The sequence below is a fragment of the Cynara cardunculus genome, unplaced genomic scaffold (genome assembly GCF_001531365.2).
Source record: "Cynara cardunculus var. scolymus isolate 2C unplaced genomic scaffold, CcrdV1 Un_Scaffold_495, whole genome shotgun sequence".
Taxonomy (NCBI): Eukaryota; Viridiplantae; Streptophyta; class Magnoliopsida; order Asterales; family Asteraceae; genus Cynara; species Cynara cardunculus.
In genome coordinates this window covers 98927-119371 of record NW_020200582.1, presented here as the reverse complement: position 1 = coordinate 119371, position 20445 = coordinate 98927, and the positions used below count along the sequence as shown (strand labels likewise).

The 20445-nt window shown below is 36.7% G+C and overlaps 3 protein-coding genes across 3 annotated transcripts; 2 read left to right on the top strand and 1 right to left on the bottom strand.

Annotated features, from left to right (window-relative positions):
• Positions 1-10034: 10034 nt before the first annotated feature.
• LOC112501718 lies at positions 10035-11170 on the top strand. The gene is made up of 3 exons (XM_025105425.1): positions 10035-10148; positions 10704-10860; positions 10968-11170. Exons 1-3 carry the CDS (start codon positions 10035-10037, stop codon positions 11168-11170), a joined length of 474 nt encoding a protein of 157 aa, XP_024961193.1.
• On the top strand, positions 11143-11638 carry LOC112501730. The gene has a single exon (XM_025105439.1). The coding sequence runs from the start codon at positions 11217-11219 to the stop codon at positions 11538-11540; it is 324 nt and encodes a 107-aa protein (XP_024961207.1). The 5' UTR covers positions 11143-11216; the 3' UTR covers positions 11541-11638.
• A 1501-nt stretch (positions 11639-13139) lies between these two features.
• Positions 13140-20411, bottom strand: LOC112501722 (3-dehydroquinate synthase, chloroplastic). The gene is made up of 8 exons (XM_025105431.1): positions 20018-20411; positions 15763-15913; positions 15505-15672; positions 15165-15391; positions 14831-14954; positions 14684-14746; positions 13579-13722; positions 13140-13463 (listed from the first exon to the last, which is right to left on the bottom strand). The coding sequence occupies exons 1-8, from the start codon at positions 20347-20349 to the stop codon at positions 13332-13334; spliced, it is 1341 nt and encodes a 446-aa protein (XP_024961199.1). The 5' UTR covers positions 20350-20411; the 3' UTR covers positions 13140-13331.
• Positions 20412-20445: the final 34 nt, after the last annotated feature.

Genomic DNA, 20445 nt, shown 5'->3' with positions numbered 1-20445 from the left:
GTTTATCTTTTTGAGCCTTAATAGAAGCATACGTTGCTTTATCTTTCTACACTACACAGATTTTGCATTTTATTTGTTAATTTGCCAAAACATTCATAAATATGTTATTTTTAAGCTATCGATGATTGATTGGAAGACCTGGTGAGATGAGCATCAAAAAGTCTCATATATACAATACATCCGTTGTACTGAGTATATATGTTATACTCATAGGCCGATCTTTTTATAAGATTGAAAAAAATTTCATATGTTGAAATTGGTTGTTACCTTCCCATTCCCTTAATCTGAAAAGATTAAATAAGTGGATTTGTAAAGATCTACTTACAATTTCATGAATTGACGGCTTACGCGGAGGATTTCATTCATATTTGTGTATGATGTAATGATTTTCGTTTCATCATAGGGGGGGTATGTAATAATGAATGAAATGTCCAATTCCGAACATTATAAGGGGAATTTGATGTAAAGATCAAGGGGGAGTAACTTTAAAGATGGCAAAAGACTCAAAAGAAGTGCGACTGGAGATGATTACGAAATATTATTCTGTGCTAAAAATGACTGAGAGATGTTGAATGTGAAGATCCATTTTACAACAGTTTGTTGATGAAGACTACCTTTGAAGAGAAAATTTGTTAGAGTTTGTTGTCTGAAGATTCTTTGAAGATCATATATGAAGATTGTTGTTGTTTTTGTTCAACATTATCAAAAGAGAAGATCATCGTTGTTCTACATTCAAGGGGGAGAATGCTAGAAGATCTTTCTCAACAAATAATTGTCTGAAGTTTCAAATTGAAGACTATGTTTGAAGAAGACATAAAGTGCTTAAAGCTGCAAAGTTCAAACGAGACTTAAAACGCGAAAATTCTTTCAAGTCTGAATACAAAGGGGGAGAATGTTATGACTGAAAATCAGTGTATAATTGTATTCGTCTTGAAAGATAAAATTGTTTATAATTGTGTAAAAGTCATCGTGTTTGACTTTTCTTAGATGTTTAACTTTGACTATGTGGTTTCTTTTTTACCCTATAAATAGGGTGATATCTTGTAATTTTGATTAGGATGCTCATTGTAAAAATCATTATACGTATATTGAAGTTTGACCAAGATTAGAGTTTTGACTTTTCCTCTCATCTCTCTCAAGTGTTATTAATTTCTATATCCAGATCTTCTATTGTTATGAAGATCTAATGAAGATTGATTATTGTAGGGACTCACAAAAAGTTAATGTAGTAGTCGATGCTCTTAGTCGGAAGGAAAGGAGAGTTACAATCAAGGCTGTTGCATTAAGAACAAATTTGACTCCCGACCTTCAAAATGAAATCTTAAGATGTCAAGGTGAAGCTATCAAAGAAAAGAATTTCAAAGCGGAAAGAGTTGGCAGAATAATCTCAACCCTGATGAAAAATGACAAGGAATTTTATGTTTCCAAGACAAAATTTGGATACCGCGTTTCGGGAATATCTGGGAAGTAATTTTGGATGAGAGTCACAAATCACGATATTCGATTCATCTAGATACTAATAAAATGTATAAAAATTTAAAAACATTTTATTGGTGGGCGGGATTGAAGAAGGATATTGTAAAATATGTAGAACGATGTTTGACGTGTCTACAAGTAAAGATCAAGCATCAAAGACCATTTGGGAATTTACAATCTTTGGAAATTCCTGTGTGTAAATGAGATCATATCACGATAGATTTTGTCATGAAGTTGTCGCGAACTCTAAAAAGGTATGATGTCATATGGGTTATAGTGGTCTGTTTGACTAAATCAGCACACTTTCTACCAATTAAGAAAAATTATCCTTTAGAAAGATTGGCAAAGATTTATATTGAAGAAATTGTGACTCGTTGTGGAATTCCGTTATCAATCATCTCAGATAGGGACAGTTGATTTACCTCAAAGTTTTGGAAGAGTTTTCAAAAAGCCATGAAATTAGGGATGGTGATTTGGCCCGACCCGGTGGGGAACCCGGTTCACCCGACCCGGATGGGGACGGGGATTCCCCGCTAAAACGGGTACCGGGGCCGGGTATTGTATCCCCCAACCCGCCCCGTACCCGGTAATATTGACATACTTCATATTTGGGCTTTGGCTATGGGGAATGGATTGGGGCCTGGGCTTTTGTTTCATGTTTCATCCACGCAGCAGGCCAACAGTAGGTAGGAGTTGTAGACGAGCAGTACTGTCCTCGACCCACAACCCTCAATTCTTTTCTCTTCTATTCTCATTCACACAGCACTCACACACCCTCCCTCAACCCTCGTCGTCGACTAGCCGTGACTGTTAGTGTTGTTGCTTGCCGTCGACTAGCGTCATCCACACAAGACCCACAACCCTCGTCGGCCGGCTCGTCCTCGTCACAACCCATGACTCAATCGAGGAGTAATCGATCCACAACCACAACCCTAGTCGTCTTCTTCATCGAGTTGCAGCAGTGAGCCACTGCCACAGCCCCCAGCCACCGGTCGTTGCCTCGTTGGTCACTTGGTCCTTCTTCGCTGCTTACTGCTTAGTGCTTACAGCCCACAGCCACAGCCACAATGTCTTAGCTGCTTCATTATTGCACAGGTACATTAAAGGTACATTAATAGTTTGCTTACTTATGAGTATTTATAGGCATTAATCCTCAAGAAATATTCACCAGTGCTGATTTTGATGTTGGCTTAGCTAGTTAGCTTACTGCTCCATTATTAGTAACACCCCCTCCCCTAAGAGCTCTATAACTTTCTTTCCTAAATTGCTTTTTCTAATTTCAGAATTGATGTGGGTTCTTTGAGTTATTTAATGCTACTAGATTAAACACATTATGACCCATTATGTCAACATATGTATCACTGTATGACAGCATCTGTAATTCTATATAATTGACAGCATCTGTATAACAGGCAACATCTGTATAATTGAGTCCATCTTGAAAGTAGTTACGATGTAGTTACGGCATTTGTGACTGTATGATGTATAACTCATCACTGTATGACAGCATCTGACCATCTGTATGACATTGATAGCATCTGTGATCTTTATAATTGAGTTGATGAGTTCATCTTGAAAAATGTTTATAAGGATTGACTTTAAATAGTCAAACTTCATCTTTTTTTATGGAATGAATAGATTATAAGGAAATTAATTAGTATTGAACTAATTAATGTTTATTGATTGTTGTTGTGTTTTAATTTGAATGTATGTCATTGTGCCTAATTTCATATTCTTTTTTTAAGATGGAAAATTCACAAAACAAGAACATAGAAGATATTGGACGTAATGCTACGGAAGGAAACGATAAGGATAATACGACTTTTAATGACACAAACGAATCTGTAAGCATGCCTATGGGTTCAAATATTAGCCCCGAGACTGAAGTCAGTGAACCAGCAAACAAAAGATTGAAATCTGTTGTCTGGAATCATTTTGAAGCAATATATATCGATGGTCTTCGCCGATTTGCAAAATGTAAGTATTGCAATAAGCTATTTACCGGTAGACCTAATGATGGGACAACACATTTGAAAGATCACTTCAAGATATGTCCGAGGAGAGTTACAAAAGACATAAGACAACATATTCTAGTTCAAGAGTAGACTGTTAAGGATGGAAAAACATCTTCATTGAGTAATTATAACTTTAGTGCTGAAAGCTCAAGGGATGATTTAGCTAAGATGATCATTCTTCATGATTATCCACTTTCTATTGTTGAGCATCATGGCTTTCGGAAGTATTCAAATGGTCTTCAACCTTTATTTAAGGTGCCTTGTAGAGCTACAATCAAGTCTGACATCATGAAGATATACGAAACAAAAAGAGGTGGTGTATTGCGATGTTTGGAAGAAAAGGAAAGTAGGATTGCTCTTACTTTGGATATGTGGACAGATGGTAACCAAAACAAAGGTTACATGGCACTAACAGGACATTACATAGATGCCAATTGGAAGTTACAAAATCGGATTATCAGGTTATTTCTTTTTTTAGTATTTTGTGCTATTTTTATAATTCAATGTTAATACTCTCATTTTAATATATTCTTTGAATCTTTGATGCAGCTTTTTACATGTGCCATCTCCACACACTGTTGAAGCATTGTCTCAAGTTACGATCGAGTGCTTTATGGATTGGAACATTGATAACAAGTTGTCAACATTGATACTTGACAATTGTTCAACAAATGATGCTTTGGTTGACAGGCTCTTAGGTACTCTTTCTCCTTCCTCTTTAATTTTGAAGGGCAAGTTGTTTCACATGAGATGTTGTGCACATATCATTAATCTCATTGTGCAAGATGGGTTTTCTATGATTGAGAAAGCAATCAAGAATGTTAGGGATAGTGTCTCATTTTGGACATGTTCTCCTAAAAGAGCCCAAGACTTTAGACTTGTTGCACGACAACTAGGTGTAGATTGTGAAAGAGAATTAATGCTTGATTGTAAGACTAGGTGGAATTCTGTTTATACAATGTTGAATGTTGCTTTAGAATATAAAGATGTCTTTACTCGTTTAAGCAAGAAAGAGAAACATTATGTTTCTTTACCTAGTGAAGAGGACTGGAGAATGGTGACTAATGTATGTGATAAGTTAGGTTTATTTTATCGTGTGACAGAGACATTCTCGGGGACCAAATATCCCACTTCCAACATGTTCTTCCCTTTGATATGTGACATAAAATTATCTATTAAGAGTTGGGAAGACAATCAAAATGACGTTATTAGGAACATGGCATCAAGTATGTTGCTTAAGTTCGATAAATATTGGGGAGTCATACATGATATGATGAGTGTGGCTATTGTTCTAGATCCTAGATATAAGTTAAAGTTGATAAATTATTTCTTTCCGAAAATTTATGGTGTGGACTCTAAAGATGAGGTTATGAGGATAAGGACTCTATGTAATGATTTATTTGAGGAGTATAAAAAGAAATATGATCAGAATAAAAGGAAAGGACAAAATGGCACTACTGTTTCAAGTGAGGGGAGATCTTCTTCAAACAAGGCCTCATGGCAATTGGATTTTGAGAATATGATCTTTGAGGATGACATGTTTGAAACGAGTGAGTTGGATGATTATTTGTCAGAAAAATTGTTACCGCAGGATGAAGGGTTTGATATATTAATGTGGTGGAAGTGCAACGGTGTCAAGTTTCCTATCATGCAGCGGATTGCGAGGGATGTGTTGGCCATTCCTATTTCAACAGTAGCTTCAGAATCGGCTTTTAGCATGAGTGGAAACAAGGTAACGAAACAACGAAGTCGACTAAAATCACAAACAATTGGGGCTTTGATGTGCAGCCAAAGTTGGCTAAGGAAAGAAATTGAAGGTAATAATTATATAAATTGTTTGTTGTAATAATTATGTAAATTGCAATTTGTATATATAATTTTTCTGACTTGCATTATTTTATTTCAGATAAAAAACACGAAGAACCAAAAGGATTTGATCAAACGATTGGATACGATGAAGATGTTCATTGTTGAGGGACTGGAATTATGTGTTGCTTGGAAAAAACTTGTTTTAAATTTTACATCTCATTGGATTATTGTTAATTTTACAATTTTATTATTTTTATTAGGCAAGACTAGGTATGATGTAATGATATTGTCATGTTGATGTTGCTTGGAAAAAAACTTATTAATTTTAATTTTACCGGCTGTTGACCGAGGTTTGACCGAAAGTTGACCGGGGCCGAAAAGAAAATCCCCGTACCCGCCGGTTACCGGGGCCGGGGCCAGGGACTGTGTATATAAACCGGGGCCGGGGCCGGGGATTGCAAACCCCACCCCATCCCCGCCCCGTTGCCATCCCTACATGAGATCTCAAATCAGATTAAGTAAGTGTATCATCCTCAAACCGATTAGCAGAGTGAAAGAACAATCCAGACCCTTGAAGATATGCTAAGAGCTTGTATTATTGACTTTGTGGGATCTTGGAAAAATCATATGCCTCTGATTGAATTTTCTTACGATAACAATTATCATATCAGCATCCAAGCGGCACTTTATGTGATTTTATATGGCCGAAAGTGCAGAAAGTCGTTGTGTTGGAATGAAGTGGGGGAGAGGCAGTTAACTGGTCCAGAGATTGTTCAGATCACTTCTGAAAAGATAGATCAGATACGTGAACGAATCAAAATAGCTCAGGACCGACAGAAAAGTTTCGGTAATAAGCGTCGTAAACCGATTGAATTTCTGGTAGGAGATTTCGTGATGTTAAAGGTTTTTCCATAGAAGGGTGTTGTCCGATTTGGAAAAAGAGGTAAACTCAATTTCAGGTATGTTAGGTCATTCAGAATTTATAAACAGGTTGGTTCAGTTGCATATCAGTTAGAATTACCAGAAGAACTCATCTCAATTCATAACACTTTCCTTGTTTCTAACTTGCAAAAGTGTTTGACCGATACAAGTCTGGCAGTACCGCTAGCTGAGGTGAGAGTGGATGATAAGTTGAATTTTGTGGAAACTCCTGAGGAATAAAAAGATCAGTCTCGTGAAAGTTCAGTGGCTTTTTCATAAAGGTTCAAAAGCTACTTAGGAACTGTAATCAGAAATGAGAACAGAATATTTGTGGCTATTCGATTGACTGAATTCCAGGTCGGAATTCTTTTGAGGAGTGAATAATGTGATAACCGGGTTTTTGGTTTATAAAAGTACAGGATGATTTTTGAAAGATATTGGTAATTAGAGGGATTTAAATTGTCTATATGCTTAAATATTTTAAAATAATCTCACCGTCTAAAGGTTTTTACGCATGAGATATTTGATTTATCTCATGAGAGAATGTGAAATTATGATTTTAAAAATATTAAACTTACAGCGCTTGTGAAATAAATGGTGATTAAAGTAATAGATAAGATTTATCTTCTCTCAATGTTTTGGGAGAGAAAAGAAAGTATCTTCACTTTGTGTTCTCTTGTGTGAAATCCTACGTGAATTTGTAAGAAGAATAAGTTGATTCTGTGTTTCTATTTGAAAGTTGTTGCTGTGTGAATTCATCTTCGTATACATGAAATAAGGTGAGTTTATATTATCAACTTTCTTTATTTGATATTTGAAATATTGAACTGTATGGTTCTTATATGGAAAAGTGATAGAACTGTTTATGGGAGCTGTTTGAGCTTGATGGTGAAACTGGTATAGATCTGTAAAGTTCTTCATATGAGTTTCAATTATGAAACTGTTTTGATGTCATTATTGAGAAAAATGGTGGATTTTGTTATGATTATATCTTATGTGGAAAAAAGGATGACATATCAAAGAAATATGTATATTGGGATAAAGATGACATATCAAGGAAAGGTGTATATTGGGATAAGGGTTGCATATCAAGGAGAAGAGTATATTGGGATAAGGATGGCAATTGTGAAATCTATGTTTTGATCATATGTTTCGTTATCACATCCTTGTGATGCGACGACCTTGAGTTATCGCATCTGTGTGATATGAGGACTTAATTTGTCATTTCAATTGATGAGAAAAAGACGTTATTATGATGAGAAGGAAATTATTTATGACCAGAGAGGCTTTGAGTGGTTGTGCTTTTGAATTAACCATGTTTCTGGGTTGATCTAGTTCTGGATGGCTTTACTTTAAGTTATTTTGATAAAATGAGTGGTTGATGAGGAACCAGAGAGGCTCTGGTTGTATTTGGGTTCTAAAATGATTTTCAAATGTTTTAACTTATCTTGACCCAAAGGCTCTGCATGTGCTATGTAGAGGCTCTCTGTTTGAAACTTGAGCTCTGTGTCCAAGCTCTATGTCTGAGCTATGTATACAAGTTATGTTTGAACAATGTATCTTGGCTCTTAGTTCCAGGCCATTTTATAACTAAATCATTTTGAACTAAATCTTTTTCAAACTTCGTTTTTATATTGGCACTTAAAGACTAGAGCATAGTTTAACCAGAGGGGCTCTGGTCGTCCAAAGGGCATCTAGTTGGCTTGACCTCTTGGTGGTTTACTGGTATTTGTTTTATAAGTCCTTGGAAAAATATTCAAACCTTTGGTAGAGAACCAGAGAGACTCTGGTTGATCTTCATGTTTAATCAAAGGGCCTCTGGTTGTATTTAAAAAACTATTTTTCTTTCAAGGATAATTCATTGTTTTTAGTTTCCAAAAGCTCTGGTTATGCAAACTAAACGCTCTGGTCGTCCAGGGGGGCCTCTGGTCGTCCAGGGGGGCCTCTGGTCGGTCGTGCCTTGTGTTTATTTTGTTTCAAGTGGCCCATGCTTAAGTGGCTCTGTCTTGAAGTTCTCGTTGATGGACCAAAGGGGCTCTCTGGTCGTCCAGAGGGCCTCTGGTTGGTGATGCGTTTTGGTTGGCCTCAACTTTTTACAAGTCTTGCTTCTAGTTAACCTCAATTGGCATTATTTTAAATTTGGCTTTGCTCTGGTTGGTGGACCAAAGGGGCTCTGGGTGGTCTCGCTCAGTGTGATGCAAGGAGTTGAGAATCCTGCACCAATGTGATGCGAGGACGGGGGTGGCCTTGCTCTGAGTGATGTGAGGAAAATTTTATAAATCCCTATATGATGCAACAAATTTTGCTACGAGATAATTTTCAAGATATCGGGTATTTGAATACGATACTTGAGTTATGTTATGTCGAAAGGTTATATGTATTTGTTATAATCTATACTACTTTATAAAGCAAATTTGCCTAAAGTCTTAAAAACACCATAATATGCATAAGATACTACCCTTTAATGTAGAAAGTCTTAAAGTCTTAAAAATGTACAACTTACTGATGCATCGTGTACAACTTAATACTACTTCATCCTAAAAAAAATCGTGTCGATTCATCCTCCCAATGTGTCTCTTCATCCTCCCACATCATACTTCCCAATGTGCCTCTTCATCCTCCCAAAAATCAAACTTTCAATGTGATTTAGTCGCTTTCCAAGATGTCGATTGGAGCTTTGGTTATTTCGATTTCATTCCTGAATCGAACCTAATGAACCAAATCGACATCTGGTTTTGTTTTCTTCTTTCATTCTCCATCCCTTCTCCTCACCATCGATCTCCCCACTTTCAAGATCCTCCTCTTCATCTTCATCATCTGATTTAGGGCAAGAAATTCCACACACGGGTGAAACCATCGCCTTCTTATGCTCAATTCAGGGCTCGATTCAATAAGGGCAGCCATGGCTGTATTTCCCGGAGGTATTCATCAAAACTTATGCTTTCAAATAATCTGTGTGTATACATACAGATATATGATAGTGTTTTGAACTTCAAAATTTCAAACATGAGCAGGGAAAATTAAAAGAATCCTACACACTTCCTTTTATAAAATTTCAAAAGGAAATATCATAAATTCCAAGTAAAAACGTTAGAATTTCAACTCATTTTTTGTAAACCTTATGAACCCTAATTTTTTATTTTGTTATACTATCAACTTGACTCTATTTCAGCCCTAATATGATTTCCTCATATGAAAGAAGGTAAGTAGTTGAAATTTCATTGAAAACCTATCTTTTTTGGTCTTTTCTGATTTATAGTATGTTGAACTTTGTAGGTTTTTTATGGGTTTTGAGTGTTCATGATAAAACTTGAGTTTGTTGTAGTTCATCTTAAASCTCATTCTTTTTAAAWCCTATTGATGGTTGCAGAACCAGGTAGGAGATGCTCCTGAGGAGTCTTCCTGCTGCCAGGTYAAGGCTAAATGGTAACGAATCTCACACTTGAAATCATGCAATCATCTTGGTCAATGCTCATGTTTAGGAAACACCAACCTTTGAATATGAGTATAGGAAGAATATTGCTAACCTTATGTTTACAACACCAACAGTGGTTTTTTTACAGCACAGCAGTAACTTTGGTAACTTCAGAGGACCCTTTTGAATAACAAGCATTTTTTTCATGCCCAAGTTTATGTATACGACAAGTGCGGTTTATAATTGTATGGATTATAGTTTATATATATTCTTTCTCTTTGTTGTTTGTTCTATCTAAACCAATTACACTTTTAGAAAACTTCTTAGCTAGATTTCACACTTTTAGAATTGATTATAGTTTTTATAGATATTCTTATTAACCTTCTATCCGAACTGTGATGAGCAARTRTCCCAATAAGCACAATCGTTTGTACATGGAAGCTAGGMCAATGGAGGAAGGACTTGCAGAGGCTATTGATGAGGGGAGAATTGGGCCTCGGGATGATTCCAAGGTACATGGTAAGATCTTGGTTGAGGAGTTTTGTTCTCATCTGGATTTGTTTTCTTGTTTTCTCGATTTGACATCTTGGTCTATTTTTGCTCATATGGATTTGTTTTCTTGTTTTTCTTCATCTAGGTTGATAGTAGTGGTTTTTTTGGGTGGGGGGTATTTACTCTACATATCTCATATATAAATGTGTAGAAAAGGAATCAGGATTTACCTTAATTATAAACCAACAGAGAAAGGGATGATTAGACAGGCTCTTTCATGTGCTCTCGTGTGCATCCCATCTTGTAAGCTATCCATTATAAAATATGATCTTTTCCTTGAGTAGTTTAATGGTTATTTGGCTAGCTGTTGATGATGCTTATGGTACGGCTTTCAATTTTATTTTCCTTTCTGGAGGTATATCTGAGGTCGTTGCCATGGTTATCGGAAAACATATCTAGGCTGTGATGATATTATTTTGCATCTAACCTTTCCGAGAATAGGTTTCTAGGCACTGGGTGAAAATCGGCACGTATCTTGGATTGAATCATCAAAATAACCTCGTTTTATCATGCAGAACCATACAGGAAGGGAAAACCCAAATTGGAAACAAGTATTCTTTGCCACCACAACCAGGCGCGACGTTGGTGGCGACGGTGGTGGTGGAGGAGTACTAGCCACTACTCTTCTTGATCATCAATCCATTAACCACACCTTATTCAACAATTTTCCAAGTATAGATATATGTAAATGTTCTTCTGTTTATCCAACTTTTATACGAAAATCTGAACATGGTTTTATCAATTTATGTTGGAATAATTGGATTTTTTTGTTGTTACAGCTGGGAATTGTAGTACGAATCAAAGGAAAAGGGGAATAGAATATGTGATGAATCAATTCATGTCGAACCACCATCAACAACACTCTATTTCTTCTCAATCCTCTGGTTTTGCATCTTTGTTATCAGAATACTTATCCAACCTAATCCATCAACAAAGAGATGAAATTGAGCATTATCTTCAAGTGCAGGTAAGAATTCATTAAACAAATTGAAAATATGGATTTGTTTTTGGCAATTTGATAGCTGAAAATGGGTTTCTTGCAGGAAGAAGAGCTTAGGCGTAAATTAGCAGAAAAGAGGCAACAACACTATTTTGTGCTGATCCGGGCGGCGAAGGAGTCGGCGTCACAAATGATAAAGGGACAAGGAGGTGAAGGCGTTTTGCAAGCCGATCTGGAGGCTCGGGCATTGCAGCTTAGCACGGAGGCTCAAGTTTGGCAGGCAAAGGCGAGGGTGCAGGAGGCAGTTGCGGCAGCGCTACAAGCGCAGCTACAGCGAGCCATCATTACCATTTTAAACGCTATGTATAACGATTCTCAGAAATTTCAAGTTTTAACCGATAATGCTTTTTGAAAGCTCGATGATTGTTGACTGCTTGTTCTTGTGGGATGATTTGTTTTTAAACTTTTAGGTGTTATTTTATTTTTTAATGGATTAAACATCAAAGAACAYATTTGTGGAGTCATTTAACTAAGTAGTGTATGTTATACCAAAATGARTTGTGAAAGGAGTGTTAATATGTTGAGTTATCGAGTAAGACTCTCCATCTTTATCGTCGCTTTTGTCGACTTTAATTATGGTACTTGTCATGTTAATTTAGTAGGTAAATGGATCAGTAATCGTTTACCARGTAAACGTTTAATAAACGACCCTTTAATTGGAGTTGATCTAATTAAATTGTTTATTGTATATCAGTTGTTTATCCAACTAAAATTGCACAGTCGATCAATATTATATGATTACATTGGTTTGCTTTCATCCAACTATCCAAGAATATTTGAACAATATACGTAATCCAAAACATTTTAACCATATACGTAATCCAAGATGAAAAATTCAAATTAAWWTTTTTTTATWCTTTAWTAGATATTTATATTAGGTTGGATTGGTTTAAATATATTGGATTTTAAACTGTCATACAAATTTTTTTCATTGGTAGAGTGTAATTTGAACCATAACTCTTATTTATTCAAATTGTATTACTATGTAAAGACCAAGCGTAAGTTATATCATCGTTAAAAAATCTCCTCTAACAAAACCACTAAAGCTTCAAAATCGTTAAAATTCACGGCTCCCGCCGCATTACGCGGGTACACAACTAGTTACAAATATGATGTTATAAAATGTTTTGGTGATTTTCACCATGTAATTGCATAAAAAGCGATTTCTTACTAGACCTTAATGTCTAACCCCTATTTTGTATTTCAAAAATATGCATTACAGGTCGGGCACTAGCAAGGGATAAAGGAAAAGAACAAATGTGAAATTCCTTACATGCTTACTTGGAATATGGAGAAGAGTTTGTTATCTACTAATCTTGAATACTTGTTATATATGCAAGTGATGTACAAGAATGACGTAGAAAATTTTGTTAGCTACTTTATAATGTAGCTTCGTGTACTTTTTGGGACCGAAACGTGTAATATTGTATTTCTTATTATATGAAATACATGGTTATATGAAAATGTGAATCTTGGGGTATTACATTTTACTCGGTATATGAGCAAGAAGACTCTTACTGGTTAACGCTTAACTAGATAAGAGACGCTTACCAACAATTTAGTTTGGTGGCCTAGAATTTACCCTATGAGGTAAGTAGAGGGTAGTAAACGGCCCCTTAATTGTGACAGATAGATGGTTAACCTCTGTTAAATGTTGGTTGATATTAACAATATGCAGGTCAAGGTGTTATAGACGAACACCAAGACTCGACACAACCGAGACACTACTGAACCAAATCAAGAAACACAAACCCGAAGGCTAACCACCTGCTGAACACTTTGACACTATCTTGACTCACATAAACCAAAACTCTCGGCTCACGAATCTATCACCAACAGATCCAGGTCATATAACAAAACCCAGCTATCCTTTTCATGACTTCTTAAACCATAAATTACTGAGTACTGACAGCTTAATCAACAACTAAGCGATGGTTATGGATCGTAAATCGTTTCAAAAAAATATCTCATTCATGTTGAACCAAAGGGGGATCATAAAAATATTATTATCAAAATGCAAAGAGATCTGCATTCTACGCTCCAACTAAGACCCTTCATTATGATACATAAATTATACCATAATATGGCATATATATCTATAAACATCTAACACAACCAACAAGAATGAGGAGCATACCTATGCTCACGACTTGCAAAATGCACGCAGGGTTTCATCCAGGGCCTTTCTGTCATAATCTCCGGTGAAAACACAGTTTCCTAACGGACCTTTTAGGAGGATGAGCCTTAGTAATCCATCGGCCACCTTTTTATCCACCTGCAACCACAAAAAGAACACAATAAGTAATAAGAAACAAGAAAGTCTCTGCGTACATCTTATGGGTCGGTTTGGTTTGGTTTGGTTTTTAATACCATTTTGGTTGATGACTTACCGCCATGACAGACTTGAACATATCGATGGTCATCATCTCAGGAGGAGAAGTGGGCAGCTTAGCTTGTTTTAAGATGTCATCAACTCGTTCCACAATGGATTTATCAATCCAACCAAGCCGGTAAGACATGTCAACTGCCATTACCTGAAATACATCCCGATTTAAGCTATCTTACAAAAAAACTGAACAGCCATTACAACAATGTATAAGGCACCCACTTAGGCCCAAGCCCATCAGATATGTATTAGGCATTCTAGAAAGGAATAGAAGACTTGGGAATTAGTCTGTTAGCTAGCAGGGGGTATTTTGGGTAATATCTAGAATAAGTTGGTTGCTAATTAGTATAAAAAGGGGAGGAAGGGTGTAGAAGAGTTGTGCCAAAGTTAGTGGGTTCTTTTAGGAGAGTCTAGCACTCTCGAATTCCTAGAGGTTCCCATTTTTGTCCTCTGTTTTTCTGTTCATTTATTTTGATTGAATACAATTTGGCCAAGCATTTCCTTTCTATTATCATGTTAGCTTCACCCTGTTAAGCCAGTTCATAACAAACAAAATCAGTTAAAATATGGTACTCCGGGCTACCTGCAAAGCAGGTGGTCGCCATGGGATTAGTGGCTCGCATAGCAGATTGGACATCTAGGTTAATCAAAAAAGAGAAAAAAAAAAAAAAAGTTTACAGGACCAAACAACTATGTGTCCTATGTAAAGTGTTACGATAAGTTGATAATTAACTTTTTGGCATCCAAACACGTTTTTAGGACACTATTGAAATAAATCGTCCTATTAGAATTTTACATGACATTATTTTAGAGGTGACTTTTAAAAGACAAGTGCCCTATAAAAAGAGGTGTTCATAAGACATTTCTCGAAAATATCTTATAAAAAAGCTAATAGGACATTTTAGTTCAAAAGTGTCACAAAGAACTTGTTGCCCAAAAACCAACTTTTCTCAACGCATTAACATAGGACGCAAGATTCTCTTTTGTGCTATAAACTTGAAGTCCTATAAAGTTGTCTATTAAGACATTTAGATATATTTTGCGTCCTATAAAGCCAATTCTGTTGTATTGAAAGCATCAACAGCATGCTAGAGTTAAAAATGCAATACCGTGCCAGCTGCAACTGCTTCTCCGTGAAGCCAATGTCCATAGCCATAGCTAGTTTCTATTGCCTGTGACAAGAAAGTGCAATCAGAAAAAGCAAGAAAAATGGGTATTTGTGCAAAGATAACATAATTCAATAACCCAAAACTCACATGACCAAATGTATGGCCCAAATTTAATGTCGCCCTTAATCCACTTTCCTTCTCATCTTGAGATACAACTTCAGCCTTGTTTTCACACGACCGCTTGATAGCATATGCAAAAGCATCAGGATCCCTGCAAAGCAGCATGACATAGACTAGGCTGTGATTATATAATAAAACCATCTGGTGTAAACAAAAAATAAGCCAGTTCACAAATGTCATTATACTTGAGCAAGACTTCAAAGAGAATATCCATGATTCATACAAGACTTTGCATTCAAAAAGATTAGAACTGTTAATTTTTATTTTAGAAAACCATGTTGATAAAGTGAAACCCTTTTACCTAGACATCAGTGCCTGCATGTTCTTTTCTTGCCACTCGAAAAATGGGGCGTCTCTAATAAGCCCATACTTAATGACCTCAGCGAGCCCTGATGCTAATTCTCTATCAGGTAATGTGTTTAATGTGTCGGTGTCTATGAGCACACATTGTGGTTGGTAGAATGCACCAATCAAGTTTTTCCCCAATCGGTGGTTTATTCCAGTTTTGCCCCCAACAGAAGAATCCACCTGGAAGACAAACAAGAGTAAAGGAGGGCATTGAGAGCAAATGGAACTCTAATCAGTAACTGCCAGAGTAAGTTATCAGAATCACCAAAATCATTAATTGTCTGTGGCGTTACCTGTGCCATAACAGTTGTAGGAATCTGAATGAAATTGACTCCACGAAGGAAAGAAGCTGCCGCATATCCACACATGTCACCAATAACACCACCACCAAGGGCAACAAATGTACAGCGTCTGTCCAGCCGAGACTCGATGGCTTTGTCAAATACTTTCATGAGGGTGTCCTATCATGAAATAAATAAAAGTGGGTCATTTATCTTTTGATAGTAAACCACCATATATGCAAATATGGAATGTATGTAAATGAAGCCTACCATGTCCTTGTACTTCTCGCCATCAGGGAGAATCACACTTTCAACTGTAACATTAGGATTTCCAACCGTCAAAGCACTTACAACTTTATCCAAGTATAGGGGCGCAACTGTTGTGTTAGTGACAACGAGAACTTTCTTCCCATGAACATGCCTAGAGGATAAGAAAAAACTTGTGATGATTCAGGGCTAGACGGTTTGTAGTGCACAGGTGGAGAAATTTGAGGAGGATAGAAATCAAAATGCATTCCCTGACTCGCAGGAGTCAGAATGGACAGTTCGAGGTAGCAGAGTACATACTATTATAGACATGCATACATTTCTATATCAATTCCTTCCATATTCTGAATATGATATCTCATGTACCAGATTCATAAGATAATCAAAATTAAATATTCGGGTCAGTATAGTAAGCACAAGTGAAGAGGGGGTGTAAGTTTATTTGTTGCATTGCCATATGTGTGTATATATATATTATATACTTCAAAAAGAAGTATGAACCCTACATAACTAGAACCAACTACAAAAACTAGCATATCACTGGATAGTCACAGACGCCATTGGGCAGTGGATAAGTATGGACACTATGGATAACATGTGCTCACTTGCTCAGATACGTGGACTCCAAATAGGACTAGTTGTTAAAAGCATGCCTAGGTGTGATATTGAGGTAATTCACCCAAAAGCATTGTGAAATCAGATGTGCGATTTCGTTGAGTTCTTTTTTTTTTTTGTAAATACAAGACAACATTACACTTCTTCAAGGTTAAGCATGCAGGTCAATTTTTAGATGTGCCTTTATTCCGCTTGTCATATTTGATGATGAAAGCCTGTGTTAAATTTATATCACACAAGTTGATAGCCTGATTTAACTATGTATCCTGGAGACCACCTTAACTCTGTACAACTAGCAGTATGTCACTCCTCATCAAAGCTGCAACCGCCAAATTATGTAGCTTGTACATAGCTATTTTCATTAAAACATGACTTACAACGAGCACTAGTGGTCTGAGACTAAGGGGCCGTTTACCAAACACTTACCCGGTAAGCGCTTACCGGTTTATGTAGTTATTGGTCAAAAAGCATCTTCTGTGGCTCAGGTAGTGACTAAGACAGAAAAGATTCGTGTATATATGTTACTGTAAAATTCAACACTCTCACTTACTTTACCAAGTAAGATTTTAGTCAACAAAAAGGGCATCATATGCAACAATTTACCCTGTAAGTGCTAACCATGGTAAGAGTCGTCACCCTCAATTAGACTCTTGGTCCTTGCCTTGCTCTTACCGGGTAAGATTCTTGGTACTTACCACATTCATTCTGTAAGGTAATGTGACTTGGTAAGCGTGTGGTTAAGATGTTAATAATAAAAACAGAGTTGATTGCATCTCTATCTGCACCCTCGGCAGAAGAAATCATTGAAATTTATTAATGTAACCGAAAGTAATAGAAGAACTGGTACTTGAAGTTATTTCGGAATCTAGTTTACTAAAGAATGTTGTTTAGTATAAAATATTAGTTTGTCTTATGCATCTCCTCAAGTTACTACTAGTCACAAGACATGCTAAAGCCTTAAAGGAGACAACATCATCGATTTTTATAAACAATTCCATGATGCTGCACATTTTCTCATTCATCCAGTATTATTTTAAGCTTAGAATTTTCCATGATTTTTATATAGAATTTCCCTCTTTTAACCTTCCATCCTATCCAATATTATTTTAAGCTCCTTGGCTAAATTAAAACGTAGTTTATATATTCCCTCTTATATATTTAGTCCATATTCTTATTCTGATCTTGAGCCTGTTTTAGTTTCAACATCCGGTTGCTCTGTTGCCAGTTGTTTGGTCTCATTTTCTTTCTTTGATTCTTCCTTTATAGTTTCTCTTTTTGCTTTCTTGGTTCCTACGCTCAAGATGGACACTTTTATCAGGTATCATATCATGGCACTATTCTGATCTTGAGCCTGTTCTACTTTCACCAATCGGTTGCTCTGTTCTTAGGGCTTTGGTCTCGTATATTGTTCGATTCTCCCTTCTTAATATTTTCGCTTGTACTTTCTTAGATGTGCTCTTCAAGTAAGAGTCACTCTCAAGATTAAATATCAAGACTTGGCTCATCACTRGCATAAAGATTTCAGCTATCCAAAAGTGTCAATTGTACTTTCTTAAGATATGAGAGCTCTTTCAGGCATATGCTCTTCAAGTAAGTAAGTGTCACTCTCAAGATAAAAATATCAAGACTTGGCTCATCACTAGCATAAAGATTTCAGCTATCCAAAAGTGTCAACTTAGATAACCAGATGGTCATTATCAGCAATCTAGCATCAAGGGTGTGTCTTCACTAGAAATTGGTATAATTCAAAAGTGAATAAAAAGTGAAAGGCATTCAACTCGCTCCAATTTGCAACCAGTTATACCTCTAGTCTCTAGATGACATCATATCACAGGTTTCTAGCAGAAGCATTGATGGTTAATGGTTTCTCAACAATTGTTTCTTGGCAAAAGTAAGTACAAGTTATGTAAAAAAGATAACAATAGATATACTCTCCAGTGGGTCATAGAAAACAAACCAGAATGTACTAACAATGGCACAAACAGTTAAAGAGTGCTAAATCTATATACTGCATATTTCCATATGTTAATCACAAGTCACGATGACATTCTCCTAATTTTCAAGATCCTTGCTTCTGCTAAGAATTGTTGGAATTCTTATACTAACTCTCACCATACGACATTCATTAAAATTGAGAGTTGAGACCAACTTTGATATCTCATCATCTAATTTGTCCACAGTTGTTAAAAGCGCGCCTGAGGTGCGCCTAGGCTCTGAGGCTCATAAAGCTCACAGTCTTGGGCTTTTTTAAAGTCAGAGACTCGGCGTATTCATGAGGTTCAGTAAGGCGCCTTGTGGGCCTAGGCGCACCTCATAAGAGTTGTTAAATAACTAGTCAAACCCTAATATTAATCAAGTTCTCTCGTCTTCTTATATGCTAGACATTTTTAAAAAGAGTTATTAAATAGATGATATAAGTCAAACCCTAATATTAAATACCCAATCCTTAGAACTTCAAGCCTCCTTCTCTATAATACCTAGACCTTAAAACTTCTCCCTCACGGCTCACGCTTTAAACCTTTCTCCCTTCTGCCTCTATCGAAGTACTGTTGGTTGTTGCATTGGAGGCTTTGCTGCATATTTGAGTTGTGTGCAACTGTGTGTGTATATTATATATACACACATTTTCTATAAGATGTGCCTCGCATTCTTGAGGCTCGTGCCCCACGCTTGCGTCTCGCGGCTAGGCCTTGGGACCATTTGCTCCTAAGTGCGCTTTGAGCCTTTAACAACTTTGACTTTGTCTAATGTTGACTTGTATGATGTATGTTTTTATTGTTGATATAATAATGATTATAATGAAAATAAAGAACGCAAGTATGAATGATCAAAGATCAACAAACGTGATCTAGGAGCATGCCCTGTTAATTGAGTTGACACTGCTCCAAAGCTATTTTCTTAACTTATCTCTGTACCGATTGGCAAAGAATTGCTCAAAAATATCTCTCTGATACTAGAATGTTCTTGTGTAAACTTTCCTTCATAGATTTGTATAATTTTCAAAAATAGTGAAACATCCTTTGGACTAAAAATATTTGTGGCATGAAGTTCACTGATGACCAAGACCTGATGGCATGCAGAAGGAAGGCCAAGGCATGGGATGCCAAGTCAATGCTTGGAAGGTGTGTTGAAAAATGCAAGTCTTGTCAAACAATAATCTATTCGTGGAATCAACTACTAAAAAGATACCCACTGGTTTCTACATTTGAGAAGGTAGTTCTTCAACATTTTGAGTAGCGGCTACTTTAATTCTCTAATCATGGCAATTGAAAAACTTTTTCTTTACGTATGACAGTCTACCGTTCCCTATGGGTTCTCATCATCTAGATTGGACCATTCTATAAGTGACATTATTATGTATTCATCAAGAAACCCCTTGTAAAATGCCCAGGTCAACCACACCAACTCCAGAAAACAGAGATACAGCCTTCATCATAACCAAGTGGATTGTATCTAATGGCATTCTAAAGTATAGAAATCTAGGCCCATAACAATGAATTCCCAAAAGAGCAACTACTTGCACAAATCGAATCAATCATATTAAACGACAGCGTTTTGGTAATTTATCGTGCTCAAGCACCCTGAAGTTAGGAACCGATTTTAAAAAATTAATAGAACAAAACGGGAAAACAACAAACAATACCTCTGTAAAAGATCCGGTTGATTAAGGAGACCAGATCCGATATAGATTGGATAACTCCGATCACCTAGATCCACATCGACTATGGTGGGAGCAACACCGGAACTCGATTTGCTGGTGTGGATCACCGGAGTCGCAGCCGAAGTAGCACAAACTTTCATTGGAACTTTAGCTGGACGTGACCAAGAAAGGGAAAGAGGACGTATTGGAATAGAGTTTTCAGATATAAACCCTAGAACGTTCTTACAGGGACGGTGGTGGTTGTTGGTGGAGACAGAAATGTTGTGTTTGGGAGAGAGTGTGGAATACGATGTCGTCGTCGCCGCCGCTGCCATGGAATAGTTCGATGGGGGTTGAGAAGTGGTTGGTGAGGATGAGGAATCTGTGAAGCCATGGAGTATTTGAAGAGGGGGTGGTAGGTGAAGGCAGGC